The sequence below is a fragment of the Centroberyx gerrardi genome, chromosome 1 (assembly GCF_048128805.1).
Source record: "Centroberyx gerrardi isolate f3 chromosome 1, fCenGer3.hap1.cur.20231027, whole genome shotgun sequence".
NCBI lineage: Eukaryota > Metazoa > Chordata > Actinopteri > Beryciformes > Berycidae > Centroberyx > Centroberyx gerrardi.
The window spans coordinates 4,197,573-4,212,329 of NC_135997.1; the positions used below are offsets into that span (position 1 = coordinate 4,197,573).

Consider the following 14,757-nt stretch of genomic DNA (forward strand, 5'->3'; position numbering starts at 1 on the left):
CCAGATACAACACAGGACTTTAAAAGTCTACAACAAACAACTTCTCACATTACTAAAGCCAACAATCCAGAGATTTAGATCATGAAAAGCAGGTTTCAGTCTGTGTGTATGGGAGAGCGGAGTCAATGAAGACAGGAGCAGGCCGCAAAGGTTTTCGATCTTTATTAACATATCGAATAAGTTTATTTTTGTAGCCTACAAATAAATAGTTGAATGTTTCATCCTTTCAATCCATGTGTTAATTATCTTTTTTGGACAGTTTATCACAGGCGGGACATACATAGTCAGGCATGGCCACAGTAGGGGAAAAAATATGACACTCAAATCTATTCCACAGCCACAAAGAAAGAGAGATGAGGAAGTTTACAAAAGGTTTCCAGACCTTTTCGTCTACTGGATCCTGTCAATAATAATCAATCATCATAACTGTGAGCGTCGAGTCTGCCTGGAATGCAAGGTGAAGGGACTGCGGCTTTGGGACGGTCCCACAGAAGAGCCGCATCAGTGACAGAAAACTGATTTGATCCATGTCTGCCTTCCCACTGTACTTAAACAATTCAGAATGCTGTAGTTGAAATGAGACACATTTGGTTATATTCACTTACACACCACTTACCCTACAAATTTATTGAATTACAGCTGCTTATTGCGTATACCTAACTAACCTCTGGTGGAAGTACTAGGAAAAATAGCAGGACAAGGGCTGGTTTTCGGTGTCATTTTCCATCACAGTAGGTAGTATAACAAGTTTAGGAAAATAACGGGGTTGTCTTCATTTCCTTTTTCTGCCACGGTTAGGTAGAAATACTGAAAGGGTTCCTCGTCTCCAGTCAGGCATACCAGTGCCTTGTGTTACAATTAGAGCCGCCTTAAGTGGTTTATACCAAACAGAGTCAGGAATATTTTCCATTGGCCAATATGTCTATGAGACTGAACAGATGGAAATGGCAAAACTAAGATATTTATTAGTCTCCCAAAATTAAAGATGAAATCATTGATGGGGGGGAAAAGAAAACACAAGAAACCTTTTCATGTCTTTACAGAGATGAGGCAGACTTGGATTCAACTGGCAGAAAATGACAGTGAAGTTGTTCCTTCAGTTTTCCCTGAAGGTCGGAAAATGGAAATGCATAGAAAATACACTATAGTTTTTTGAGCTTGGAATTATAAGGTTCCATCTAACTTAAAAAACGGAGTTATCTTTGAATATTTCATGCTTGTGCTGTGTTATTTAAAAAAAACAAAAAACAACAACAAACAAAGAACCGTTTGGGGTTAAATATTTTAAAATGAGAGAAAGTGTTTTCCCAGCTCAGGCATCAACTATTTGACGCTTATTATCTCAGAACTGCACTCCACCCAAATCAAACCTTATAATTACAAGCTCACGTTTTATCAGGGTGAGGCAAACCCATTGAATCCAAAACAGTGAACACCCACTTTTTCTTGGCTGCCAGTGCGTTATGTAAATTAAAAAATTAACTAGTGGAAAAACTGTACTGTAAGTGAGCAGCAGGGAGCTGAACACTGAATGCAGTTCATGAAACATCTTGGATTCTTGTTCAAATTAACGCTGAACGGTTAAAATATATACTGCTCCTTTCCTATAACATCCACAGTAAAACAAAAACCGACATAAGCATGAAATAATATTTGATAATATGAATCAAAACAATACCTTGATTCATTTATAAGGAATAAAATATAGTAGAATTAACTCGGACAAATATAATTTTGAAACCTAAGACCAAAAACTCTTTCTGACAGTAAATTACAACAAAATTCTTGGTTTAGAAAAGACTATACCCCTCCAATGGTTTTTCCTTTATGAAAATAAAACTCAAGAATCTGCTAACGAGAATGAGAAAACAAAAATACTGTCTCACTCCTGCAAATTGTCTCTAAAAGACGGACGGGCGAGAAGGACGATTTCTCTCTCCATGCAATCTTTTCTACTTCCCGTCTCTCTCGTCCCGTCTCTTCCGCCCAAATGCACACGTCAGTCAGGAGGCTGGTTTGCTCTACGCAGTCGTTAGTACGTCTTCCCACAGGCCGCCGCTCGTCTCCCAAGTCTGTTCAGTACGAGCCGTAGCGATCCTGGGCAAAGAAAAAACAGAGACGTTTGTGTAGAGGTTCGTACAGTTAGACAGGTGCTGTATCACTTCCCCTTTAAAGCAATATTCCACTTAGTTTTAACATGGAGGTTATTTGGCTCTTGAGCGTCATGAAAACCAGAATATAAACTACTCGCCAAGATCGGATGCAGCTGAGGGAGTTTGTAGCATTCGGATTTTTACTTCCAATTTATTTGAATGAGCCACGAAAATAGACTGAAAACTGACATTTAACACGCTGGTGAACAGATTCAACAACAGATCCTGCTGCTGTGAATTTCAACTGACTGTTGGTCCAACGTTTTAGAGTATAATTTCGCCAAATAGCATTTTTACTGAGAGAAGAGAATATAGCGGAGGAATACCATTTAGGAGAAATAGTTCCTGTTCGGGAGATCGGATCTACTTTTATTTTTAAATACTAATTTCAGTGTAAACCAAACAGAAATGCAAAATGGCGACGGACCAAGGACTGCTTTGTTTTAAAAGCAGGATCTGTTGTTGAATCTATTCACAAACATGTTAAATGTCAGTTTTCAGTCTATTTTCGTGGCTCATTCAGATGAATGGGAAGTAAAAATCCGAACGCTACAAACTCGTCCAGCTGCATCCGATCTTGGTGAGTAGTTTATATTCTGGTTTTCATGGCGGTCAAGTGTCAAACAACCCCCATGTTAAAACTAAGTGGCATATTGCTTTAAGCTTGAGGATGACACCGACCCCGCCCCTCTCTCACCTGGATCGTATTCATGACACCGTTGGCGAGAACGGCCATCTTGCCCGCCACGGTCTTCACTCCTTGTTTGAACTGTGCGATGTCCGGGCCGGAGGGGAGCACGCTGTCGAAACCTGACGCTCCTGGTGGGGGGTGGGGGGGAGGGGAGTCAGTACAGGAGGCGGCCGGCGGGAGCCAAAACATTCACAACATCAGCTTTCTCACAGGAGTTTGAATTGGTGCCGTTCACTAATAATTAATGAATGGCTGTGTCAGCGAACAGGACGGGGAAATTAAAAGATTAAACTTGATTTTTCATTTTGATACCTTATTTCTAGCAGCATATTCAAATATTTAAACAAGAGGCACTTGAGCTTGTCTTCACATAACATATGGGCAGTATTAATATGAAATCTGTATCTTAAAGGGTTAAGGAGTTATAGTAATTTAAAGAAAATCAGTTTTCCCTCATTAATTAATTTATGCATCAAGGTGTTTCGAAATCTAACCAGATCATCGACTCTACAGAAGGAACCTGTGGGGCAAGTATGAAGTTTAATGTACTGAACAATGTGTCTGCACAGAGACAGACATACAGTCGCACCCACATGATGACATGATGGCATGATGTCCTACATACCATGTGGCACGAGGGCAGAAAAAGAATGAACAAGCCTCAGGTTTACAGCATGGAGAGTACGAAGGGAACGCATGAGGAAAAGTAAACGTGAATTTGGGCAGATGCACTAAGTCTGTCTCTCTTTTTGTTTTAAAAATCATTCTTCTTTGTTGTCTGAACAGCTGAATGAAAAATCAGATTTGGTTTTCATCTAATTTTGTCCCGCTCACTGACACAACATGAGAACAAATTCCACAATCCACTCCAGCAAGATTCATCATAAGAATAATATTGTTTTTCCCTTTTCTGCAGTGTTTGAAGTAATTCACACAGGTTTTTCCTGACAACGGGGTTGTCAGAGCTCGTTTGGAAAACTTGCACACATACAAACACACACACACACACACATGTACACACACACACACACACACACACACACACACGGTCTTACCTGTGCGGTCACTGCCGTCCCCAAACAGGTCAGCTGAGCTGATGGAGGTGCTGCCCGACATGCTCTCCAGTCGTGTCTTTGCTTCATACTGAGAGATAAAGCAACAATGTCAGTTCCTGGGTATCGATCGTACTCAGCTACACAGAAGCAGACCTTGGCTGAGAGGTTGTAGAAAAGCCAACAGCACAGTCAGTTAACTCTGCTAATCAGAGCAGGTTAATACGCCTAAAAAAAACTCAATCCACAGACACAGGTTACAACTAGAGCTGGGCGATATGGTTGAAATCAATATCGTGATAATCGTAAGGATTTTTTTCAATATCGATATATCTCACAATTATGGCTCACATACGCAAAATCACATTAAATAATCAAATTAATGTTCATCCCTTTGAACCAAACAGAAACGTTAGGTGTGATGTCAAACAAAACAGAATTTTTTGTCCGTTTTTAAATAAAGTTTGCTTGTTATCTTCAGTTTAGACAACAGAAATGTGTGTCACGATATCACAAAATCACCATATCATGATGATATGATCCCACTGAATGACGATAAACGACAATATTAAATTATCGCCCCGCCCTAGTTACAACTAACATAGAACAGCCATGGAAATCTCTGCCCAGAATTCATGTCTTTCACTATACAATTTCCAATACATCAATTTTAAGCTTTAAGTGGTATTAGTGTGTCGCTGCTGTTTTAAACAGAGATGAACACGAGGTTCCTCACCTCAGCGCTGCTCTCCCGACCAAAGAACATGTCAGAGGAGATTGCCTTGGCATTGGCAAACTTCTGCCTGGCCTCACTTGACTCTGCCACCGGCGCTGACACTTCAGCTTTCCTTCTGCTGGGAAGCCTGGGAACAGAAAAACAACACACATGATGAGCTGTGGCCAGTCCAGTGTAACTGCCTGGGCATCGGACTGACTGGACTGTGACTGGTTTTACACTTTGAGGAAATGTGAATAAGCAAGACACAGATAGACTGAGAAGAATAGAAAGTAAATTTATAAGATGGGACATTTTGCTGTTCTGGAAGGGAAATAAGAACATTTTGAGAGAAGAGTAAATAACTAAAGTAACAGACGCTTTAGGAAACTATTCATCTTTCAGGAACCTGCCGAAAAACACCAAACTTTGCTAAATCAAAAGAATATTGTAAATTTTCAGTGAGCTGCAAATGTAATTATTAGAGTCAGTGCTTTAGCCTCATTACAGATAGACTGAGAGTGAGTGTGTGTGTGTGTGTGTGTGTGCATGAATATCCATATGCAGGTACCTCTCTCCTATTGGCTGTATACTGGAGATGGTGACCTCCTCTTTGGGATCCTCTTTCTCCAGGGCCCAGGAGGTGGTGAAGGAGGCGGTTCCTCCCTCCGAATCCCATCGGGACCCAAATCCGTCTCCCACTGTAAACGGGTTGTCCTTATACCTGCACACCCATCAAACAAAAACACAGTACAGTTCAATAAGCTGTTAACTGGTTTAGTGACGGCGCTGAGTCCCTGCTGGCCTGGGAAACCTGCTCAACTTTCTTTATTTCTATGATCAAACAGCAGAGCAGGATGGACCGCAGGAAAAAAAACCATAACAGAAACAAAAGTAGGTGATGAGAGGGTCTTACTTCGGGGGTCCAGAGGTGAAGCCAGGCTCGTCGAACATGTCCAGTTTGGAGCGCGAGGAGGTCTTGGCCCCCACAGGAGTCTCCTGCTCAATCACCTGCATCTCGGACATCACCGAGTGAGACACAGCGCTGAAACAGGAAGCACACGAGCCAAAGGTAAACACACACTAAACAGCACTTTTGTGACTGACTGCACATACGCACAAACACACAAAGACTTTTTGACTACATACTAAAAATGACCATGCTTAGACCAAATATGAGGGATTGTGTACAGAAAGGGCAGTAGCTCTTTAACTGTTCATCATATATGGTGGGAAAAAAATTAAAGCCGATAATCTGCACCGTAGCCATTTTACATGTAGCCTAAGTCTGAATGGCATGGAGCCAAAACAACAATTGCTGTCTAAATATTTTTGGAGCCCGACTATGTGTGCATTGCTTTTTAGGGTGGATTTTAGGGTGGATTTTTTTAATAATTATGGCATTGTGTTGTGCTTTTGGGGTACAGGCAGGCAACTCCAAAAAATGGAATTTAAACAAAACAGGGGAAAGACGCCCCGAGATCAAATCACCTATGCATACCATTTTTATGTTTCAGTCAAAGGTTTTTCCTAAAGGAGATTTTGCCTTGAGAAAGTCCTGAAAATAAACACTGACATATTGAACTTCCAAAGGCAAATTAGTGAGTGCAGGATTCCTCACTGACCTTCTTTTATTATATTAACAACAGCAGGTTCAGACGTCCCATTAGCCTATTGTTGTGACCAGTAGCATGTTTTGACATTATTGGATGCAGTGTTGTGAAGTAGATGTAAGCTTAAGAGTAGATACAGAGTAGTGTAGATGAGTAAAGCTCAGGGCTGTACTCATTTCACAAAAACATCCTGAGACGACATTCATCTTCAATCCATTTTAAGTGAACGAAGGGAAGATGAACTTAAACTCGGTCATGATCAGTGTGGAGGGGAGCGGTTTTGGGACGTTACCTCCTATTGCCAAAGCCCATGCCGAGTCTCTCGGCCTGCTCTCTCTTCTTGCCTTCCAGGCTCTTGATCTTCTTCTCCTCCATCTTCCTGTCGATCTCCAGCTCTTTGTAGGCCAAACGCATCGAGGCCACACTGCAACAGCCGGGACAAGTGACATCAGAGCACAGCTGGGGGGCGAAGGAGCCTCATACTTGCCCCCATAATGGCGTATACTTCACTGATCTGTATCTGGTCTTTGGTGGACAATAGATAATATTTTTGTAGGAACAGAATATGTTGTATGCACTATTTTGGTAGGAGCAGAATGGAAATTACAAACCAAAGCGGCATCTATTAGGAGCAAATTTTAAAGTAATAATTTACATTTACAGACATTTACATAAGATAAATATCCTTTTTGCTACTCTCCATCACTGCCTGCTGTTACACAATAGTGTTTCATCCAGTTCATGAAATCTTTTACATTTGCTGTTCTAAACACTCGGTGTCTGGTTGCTCTTTCCCGGGAAAAATCATCTGGCGCATAGGAAGTGATGCGTTTTACGTCTCTGTCAGTAGCAACAAGTGGTTGTTTGGAGTAAATAGAATAGAAGAAACTATAACCCTAACCCTAAATAGAAGAAGAACTGGGTAGTTATCATGAGCAGCGATAGCCACCGTGGCTGACAGACAAAGAAAAGAGTGCCACCTACAGAAACTCAAACTTCATCAACAGAAAATCCAAGCTCTGCTCACACGGTTTGATTGACAGGTGATGTCTTTCAGCATTATTACAGGTTCATAAAGACAATTGTCATTAAAAACACTGAATTATTTTGCTGTTACAATAAAACATCAATACTAAGTAGACTAAAAACATTTAAAATGTTGCAATTATCTAAGCTAAAATCTAATATCTCATATCTCAAGTCTAAAATCCGCTGTCATTTAGGAGTCTGCACTTCTAGATCCACTTCTCCATGCACAAATGCATGAGGCAGCCATCTTGGGCGCCAAAAAGTGATCTCTGGGAAGTGCAGTGCAGAAACATCACAGCAATGCGTGCTTAGCAACAACGATGGCGCCAAAACACAAACACAGTTATAAATAGCAGAGGCAAAAAAATGATGTTGGACTACTTACATGGATTCCTCAGCTTGTTTCTTAGCCTCGGCAACCTGGTCCTCTCTCAGCTTCTCTGCCACCTGCGCCTGCTTCTCCACCTCCGAGAAACTCTTACTGCTCACCTTCTGGGCGCCGAGACCTTTCTTAGCTCCAAGCTGCGTGAGGGGAAAACATTGTAAATAATTTGGGTCTAGGTTAGAGAGGGAAGGTGCTTTGTGTTATGGAGTTATAAAAGAGGACAACATAAGACTCAAACGGTTCACACGTCCTTCAGTGGACATGTTTCTTAAAAGGTGAAATAAGTACGATTTTTATTGTCCCAAGCACAAAATGACCATAATATATCTGCAGGGGGTTGATAGGGTTGTTCATCAATACCAATGACTCCACAATTACTTCACCAAGTGCTGAGATTTCTGGCTTTCAAAGCTCACTTGCTTGTCTCTATTGTGAAAACATAACTTTATCATTTGTGTCATTTACAGGCCACCGTAAGCTGTGCCAAAGACCTGTCGATGTTGTCGTAGTTCCTACTGGTCACTGATAAAGATCAATACAAGTCATACTTAATGCTACTTAATGAAATGTAAGAATGTAAGCAATAATAGCAATATTTAATGCCAATATTGAGTTGAATCCAGTTTGACAATAAAGGACAGAGTGCATCCTCTGATAAAGGTCTAGTCCGGTAAAACTGACAACAGCATTCAACCCATTAAAGCAGTTTCTATATTCAATGCCAAACTGGTGAAAGTTCCCTTTTTATTTTCCCTGTCCTGTGTTTTTCTGTAAAAAGCTTTGTATGCTGTATATCCAAAATCTCTTGTTCCATGGGAGCAAAGTCCTCACTGAGTATTGCAGTTCCCAAGATACAAGGTTTGTGGTTTGGTAAAAACATCACTCACCCCTTTTTTGGCAGCCATGGGCTTCTTCTTCCCAATGATGGAGGATTTCACATCTGTGATACAACAAACAACATGAGACGCTGTTCCTCACTAGGCACAAAAAACTCAGTATTATCAGTAATATCAAACTGTAATAACAAACTGCAAGACATTTTGAATTTTTTTAAGCCTTCATTTAGCCAAGTAGGCCAATTAAGAACAAGTTTTACAATGACGACCTGAAATCAGAACAAGAAAGGAAGACATCAGCTCAGTAAAAAGGCTAATATGGCTGATAATGCTCCCACAGCAGAGAAACAACACTGCATCACCTGTGAAGAACAGGGCCTTCTTTGGCTTTGCTTTGTTAATGCTGAAACTGCAACCAACCAAATCATTGCAGACACAAAGCATGAAACTTGGTTAAGGACATGTAAGCCAACGCACCACAGCACTTGGAAATGAGCTTATTAGGCCTTAAGTTTCCCAAAACGCCTGTGACCCAAGTACTTGATGCATTTCTTGCATGACAGCAAGTCAAAAGCGTTTAAGCTCTCTGATGTTTGCCAATCAGCTTTGCTATGAGAAGAAACTAAATTTGCAAGATAGTACATTTTGTAGTTCTGGAAAGGAAATTAGAACATTTTGAGAGAAGAAAAGAACTAAAGTAAGAGACGCTTTAGGAAACTATTCATCTTTCAGGACACTTGCAAACAACACCAAACTTTTCCATAGGTATTAGTAAGAAAGATGTGTTTTGTGCAAGCTGCTGCTTAGACTGTAAGCTAAATCAGAAGAATATCATAAATTTGCAGTGAGCAAAAATAATTATTAGAGTCAGTGCTTTAACCTCATCGTCAGTGAGTCATTACACTTCCTGAGTATGGCACCAAAAAAGGTGTTGCAGTTCAAATACTTGCAGAAAGAACAAGACCAGTACACTGATTACCTGCAAGTGCTTTGATTTTTCAGGCAAAGGTGCTCATACATCTCTGCCCTCTGCCTTTTACACAATGCAGTGGCCTTGTACCAGACAATTATCACCAAAACAGCCCACAATTACCCCTAACTGTTCTAAAGGAGCTTTTTGAGAGTTTTAATTATAGTTTAAATGTGAAAACCGCGGAGCAGCGAGTGGGCGGGGGGCTCGTGAAGTGTCAATCAAGCACACAACCATGCCTCTGCAGCATAGCCAGCCAGTGGTCAAACGACAACCAGACGCACTCTAATCACCTGTGGGTATCCATGCTTCCTGTGATGCCAAACGCATGGAGTCCTCTACAGGACAGGACACACCAGAAATCACAATCATATTAAAAAACACAGAAGAAGCAGATGTTACGTGAGCATAATGCTCGCCTCGATATGGTTTTAAGCCAAATTGTACTAAAAAATAGACTGCTACTGGTTGGATTTCTGTCCCTGATATTTTTTATGAGATGTTATGCTCGGTAAATTGCAGTGCTACTTTTGTCTGAGCACCTTGGAGACAAAAAGCGATATACAGGGCGTGTGCAAAACTACAAGGTGTGGAAGTTCATGGCTCTAGAGAGAGAAAAGTCTTTGCTTTGACTGAAACAATCTGATGGGAAAATGTCTATGCAGTGAAGCAGGTGAACTAATCTACAGATTATTATTGTTTATTATTATTGTTTCTGTTCTTCTAACAGTAGGATTAGCTGTGTAGAAAGTGAAAGTATGCGTATACACAGAAATGGATTATGTATTATGTTATGAGCTTATTAGAGTTTTACCCTAGTATACAGAGGATACATCACATTGGTAGACTGGAGCAAGTATGTATCCACTTAATAGCCAAAATGTCAGACATGATAAGAGAAGTTACAGATGAAAGTGCTGAGTTTTACGGTTGAGACAACAAGGCAGTACAGGGCAGGCTGAGCCGAGGCTCGTGACAGACTCACCAATGGAGGCTTTAGGCGATGTGCTCAGTCCCTCAATGCTCGGTCCTTCCTCCGGCTCTAGCAAGAACCACATAAGATGACATCAGGGATCAAACAGCTAAAGCAACACATCAAATGATTCCTGTCTTTTTTCCACAACTTGTTGAATTAAGTGCAATCTAAAATGAGTCCCATTTCCAGTTGACAATTTTGTGTTAAGCAAACCAAAACTGGATGACAGGACATTTGTAGAAATACGCACCTCTACCTATTTTGTTATTACATGAGAACCTTGCTCAAGCCCTTTATAATGGAAGTCATTCAAATGAGTGAAATTTTCAAATGAGTGAAATACACACACCAAGCCAAATCCAGCTGGATTTTAGCATTTCATAAAACAACAACAGCTTATCACACAGCAGTTTAAAAACTCCTATTTACTGCTAGGTAATGTAATTGATGCCATAAATGTATCATGCTGGCAGGTCCATTTTTTTAACTCACGGTTGTTCGTGTCATCCTGGCCTTTGGCCGTTGTGTCCATCAGCTGTGGGGTGATAGCGGCTCCATTCTGCTCTGACAGGGTGGGCGGCGCCATGCTCCAGTCATTAGCAGGCTGGAAACATGAAAACTAAAATAAGCTTTTGTTTGTTTTTTTACATTTATCTTTTCAATTGAGTGCACAAGAACACATAAAGCCATGTCCTATGTCATAATTTTATATTTTAGATCCAGCAGTATTCCTCAACATCAAATGTAACAGGAAACATTTGCACCAAATTTTCCATCCTGTTAATGTTATTTGTGATATTTGTTTTTACATGCATGCGCCATGATTAAAGATACGTTAAATCAGTTTTGACAAATCTCTCGGGCTCACTGACTCCGTCTTACTTCTGCTTTCTGCTTCAGTTTTCCTCTCCAAAATAAACCTTTCAACCAACAGCTCGTGCTGTCTGTGATTAAATTAGGACCCGCCTTCTGTCAGTCACAACCCATTCAAGCCAACTGACAAACCAAAGGAAGACACTTTGGTTTGTTTATTAATTTCACGTTTTGAACGGGCACTGCACTAGTCTGCACAATATGGAAACCTTTTCAATCACAAACTAATTTGAAGATAGTAGCTTTCCAGACCATGATTTGGCAAAATCCAAATGGTAACAAACCAGTGTGTGCTCTGCAAAGAAGTCTGTCTCTTTCTTCTCAGGGGCTGCAGCTGGAGTGCTTCCCACAGAAGAGTCAATCCATAGCTGCAGTGAAGACATGAGGAGTGTTTGAGGTGCTTGGATTGACACAATTTACTCAACAATGTTCAGAAGCTTGTGGTCTGCAAGTTAATATCGCTGTCACTTATCGTTTCATTTTCGGCATATTGTCTATAATGAGGTAATCGTATGCTGTGATTTGTGAACACCTTGTGGACTTTGAGGTAGATCTGCCAACATGGCCAGCACACTGATAATCACCATACTACTCTTATGTAACATGTCACTGATCCATAAGACACTGCACTGAATTCATGGAATTTAGTTTGATTGGGTGGAGTTCATTATTTGTTAGGGAATTGACCAGTGGGGTACAACATTAAAATCAAAAACAAATCATACTACCACTAAATTATGTGAAGTGTAGCTAATACAGACTATGGGAGCAGGGTCAGAGGTCAGATCATATTTCCCAATTATATTACTTCTAGATTGGATAGGGTGCTACCTAGTTATTATTAACTTCCAATACACACTGTATGTCTTTAAAATGGACCATGGAGATACAGATTTTTAATGTGTATGTGGGAGGAGGGGGGGTAACATGCAACAAAGGTCCTACCCAAGATTCAAACCCAGCATGTGGCAGGGTTTATTGTTATATCTTTTTCAGTGTTGTGTTTTCATTTGGTCCAGTGTGGGAATTTTCAATCTCAATTACTTGCAAAATCTGCTCCGGCTGACTGGTAAATTAGACTCAAAAGCAGGAAGAGGGAAAATAAAGAACCAGCCTTTGCCAACAAGAAGCAGCGTTCATAGTGTATGGAATGTAGCATATATTAATACTCACATCTGTGCCATACTTGGACAATGCAGCATTGGCTTGCTGTCGAATCTTCTCCCTGTACATTTGGGCTGCACGACTATTGTACTTGGCGTTGGTGTCATTTGTGGAGCAGCCATGCTGGCGGAAGAAAGAAGTCTTCACAGACAGGAGAGGACAGAGGCAATGAGTGTGCTGTGATCTTATCACATTATTCACAGTATCACTGTATAATTATGCCCTAACTGTTCCTTCCTGTCTGAGCTAGTTACACTACGTAGGCAAGAGTTGTAACTATAAAGATATTAAAGATAATTGCCATCTTTCAGAAAACTATTCAAACAATGTCTCAGCAGGTGTCTTCGTCATTGTCAACATGGCTTAAGAGTGACACCTATGACTTACCGCATTGGCATTGCCTCCGACCTGCATACATCTAAGCTGAAACCAGTTCCAGTTGGAGTCTAACTCAGTGGATCTGAAGGGAACAGGGAGTAATATTTAAATCAGGACTCACACAGTCAGCACACAGTATAACCCAGGTACACATGATCGTGGCACTATTGGTACTTGGCAATAACAGTAACCAATTCTTTTCTCCTAGGCCAGTGACTAAGGAGAATGGTTACGCAAGCCTCTGTCAAAGAAATGTGTATCACAGACTAGTTATTACAGTTGATACACCAGACCATTGTTGAGCTGGGCTGTAGTTATGCTGAAGCCTACCTGATGAAGCTGAGGTGCACTCCCAGGGAACGGTGAATGCCGGAGCAGTCGATGCACAGGAACACACCGTAGGGAATGCTTGCCCAGCTGGGGTTTTTGGCTGCACAGTCAAAGCATGCCTAGGTAGAAAGGACATTGTCATGGGATATTGTCATAATGATGTTTATTTATATAGCTCTTTATCACAAGCATGTCTCAAAGGGCTTTACATACCATCATATACATCACTACCATATACATCATATATACAACATCATATATAGTTCATACATTCATAACAGCTATTACTTAGTAGAGCAGCTATAGTGAGAGGTAAAAGCAACAAACATTGGATGGCTAACGGCGCTGTCTTGCACCGATCGATGAAGCCAAAGTTGCGGCCGATAGGTTTAGGGTACCGCATATTGAACTGTGATTTGTACAACCTCTCTAGATAACTAACATAACGTCACAGCTAGCTTAATCTAGCTACTAGCGCTAATCAAACACGAAAACATACTATGAAACTAACCACATGGCTTTAAACAACACGCAGCAACCTTTCCAAATATCATCAGTCAGCCACTGCTAGCAGGAGCAGCATCCTGTCGACAACACTACAGTCAAATGTTTAAGACTTCAAATGTGTATTATCGTTACTGTAAAGGTATGATATACCCAACTCTCTAAGGACGTTAGCTTAACGTAGCTATAATGTTAACTCTACCTCATTGTACCACGTCACACGTTCACTGTTTAGCTTCCAAGCTCAGTATAGCTGAAATAGGTAGCCTCCTAAACAACCACAAATCGTATACGTGGCCTTTATGTTTGACTGCTTTACCGGTAGCGCAGGCTAGCTACCGTTAGCTAACGTTCATGTTAACGCTACATCTGACCGTGTAGGCCCACAGCTATAGGTGCTAGAAAACCTAGCTAACAGTTAGCCGGGTGACCGCTTACTATGCTGTGCTGGACAGATGAAGCTGACAAACTAGTGCTAATAAAAGTCACGTTAACAGGACAATACACGCACGTGGCTGTGTGTGTTTACGTTACCTTGTTTGTGGGAATAGATCTTAATCGTTTGAAAATTGTAAGGATTTCAGTCTTATTTGGTTCCGTAGCCATCTTGCCACTCTGACAATTTCCACACGCTGACGTCACGACGGGTCCTCATAAGCCCCAAACCTATCGAAGGTAAAACACAACTGACACGTAAAAATAAAAAGCCAGAAACGGTGTTAAGCTGTGCTTCTTCTTCTTCTTCGTCTTCTTCTTCTTCTTCTGCTTTTTCTTTTTCTTCATTTTCTTCTTCTTCTTCAAATTGTAGGAATGTTACCTGAGTAACATTTTGTAAAAGTTTTCCTTATAAATATACACAATTAACATAGTTACATACCAAACAATGAACAACCTACATAATCAACAAAGGTAAAGTAGTATCACTTTAACTGCCACATACATTGATCGTCTAACCATTTGTCTTGGTGCCACCGGTGCCAAAGTTCTTTGATGGAGGGCAGCTGACAGCCAGTGACCTGCTTTGCATTATGGGCAATCTGGAGGATGTGAGTGGGCTGACTGTTTATCAATCTTTATGGAATAGGATT

At 40.9% G+C, this 14,757-nt stretch overlaps 1 protein-coding gene across 3 annotated transcripts; it reads right to left on the minus strand.

Annotated features, from left to right (window-relative positions):
- Positions 1-145: 145 nt before the first annotated feature.
- On the minus strand, positions 146-14,292 carry arfgap2 (ADP-ribosylation factor GTPase activating protein 2). 3 transcript variants are annotated; one of them, XM_071914000.2, is made up of 18 exons: positions 14,204-14,292; positions 13,166-13,284; positions 12,845-12,917; positions 12,467-12,598; positions 11,578-11,661; positions 10,913-11,024; positions 10,430-10,486; positions 9,738-9,782; positions 8,526-8,578; positions 7,639-7,775; positions 6,517-6,648; positions 5,528-5,656; positions 5,183-5,335; positions 4,633-4,759; positions 3,900-3,987; positions 2,851-2,972; positions 1,256-2,097; positions 146-1,094 (listed from the first exon to the last, which is right to left on the minus strand). In XM_071914000.2, the coding sequence occupies exons 1-17, from the start codon at positions 14,273-14,275 to the stop codon at positions 2,077-2,079; spliced, it is 1,656 nt and encodes a 551-aa protein (XP_071770101.1). In that variant the 5' UTR covers positions 14,276-14,292; the 3' UTR covers positions 146-1,094; positions 1,256-2,076. The 3 variants fall into 3 exon arrangements, with proteins under 3 accessions (XP_071770101.1, XP_078138687.1, XP_071770102.1); XM_078282561.1 differs by having other exon boundaries at positions 2,851-2,963; positions 3,888-3,987; XM_071914001.2 differs by lacking the exon at positions 9,738-9,782 and having other exon boundaries at positions 2,851-2,963; positions 3,888-3,987.
- Between the last annotated feature and the right edge of the window lie 465 nt (positions 14,293-14,757).

Bases quoted from the DNA above. Each gene is read 5' to 3' on its own strand.
- arfgap2 (XM_078282561.1), bottom strand. From the start codon at position 14,275: ATGGCTACGGAACCAAATAAGACTGAAATCCTTACAATTTTCAAACGA. The intron at 11,025-11,577 runs GTTTGTTACCAT...TCATGTTTCCAG, and splicing joins TCTTTGCAGAGCACACACTG to CCTGCTAATGACTGGAGCAT. The intron at 3,988-4,632 runs GTGAGGAACCTC...TTTATCTCTCAG, and splicing joins GTCGGGAGAGCAGCGCTGAG to TATGAAGCAAAGACACGACT.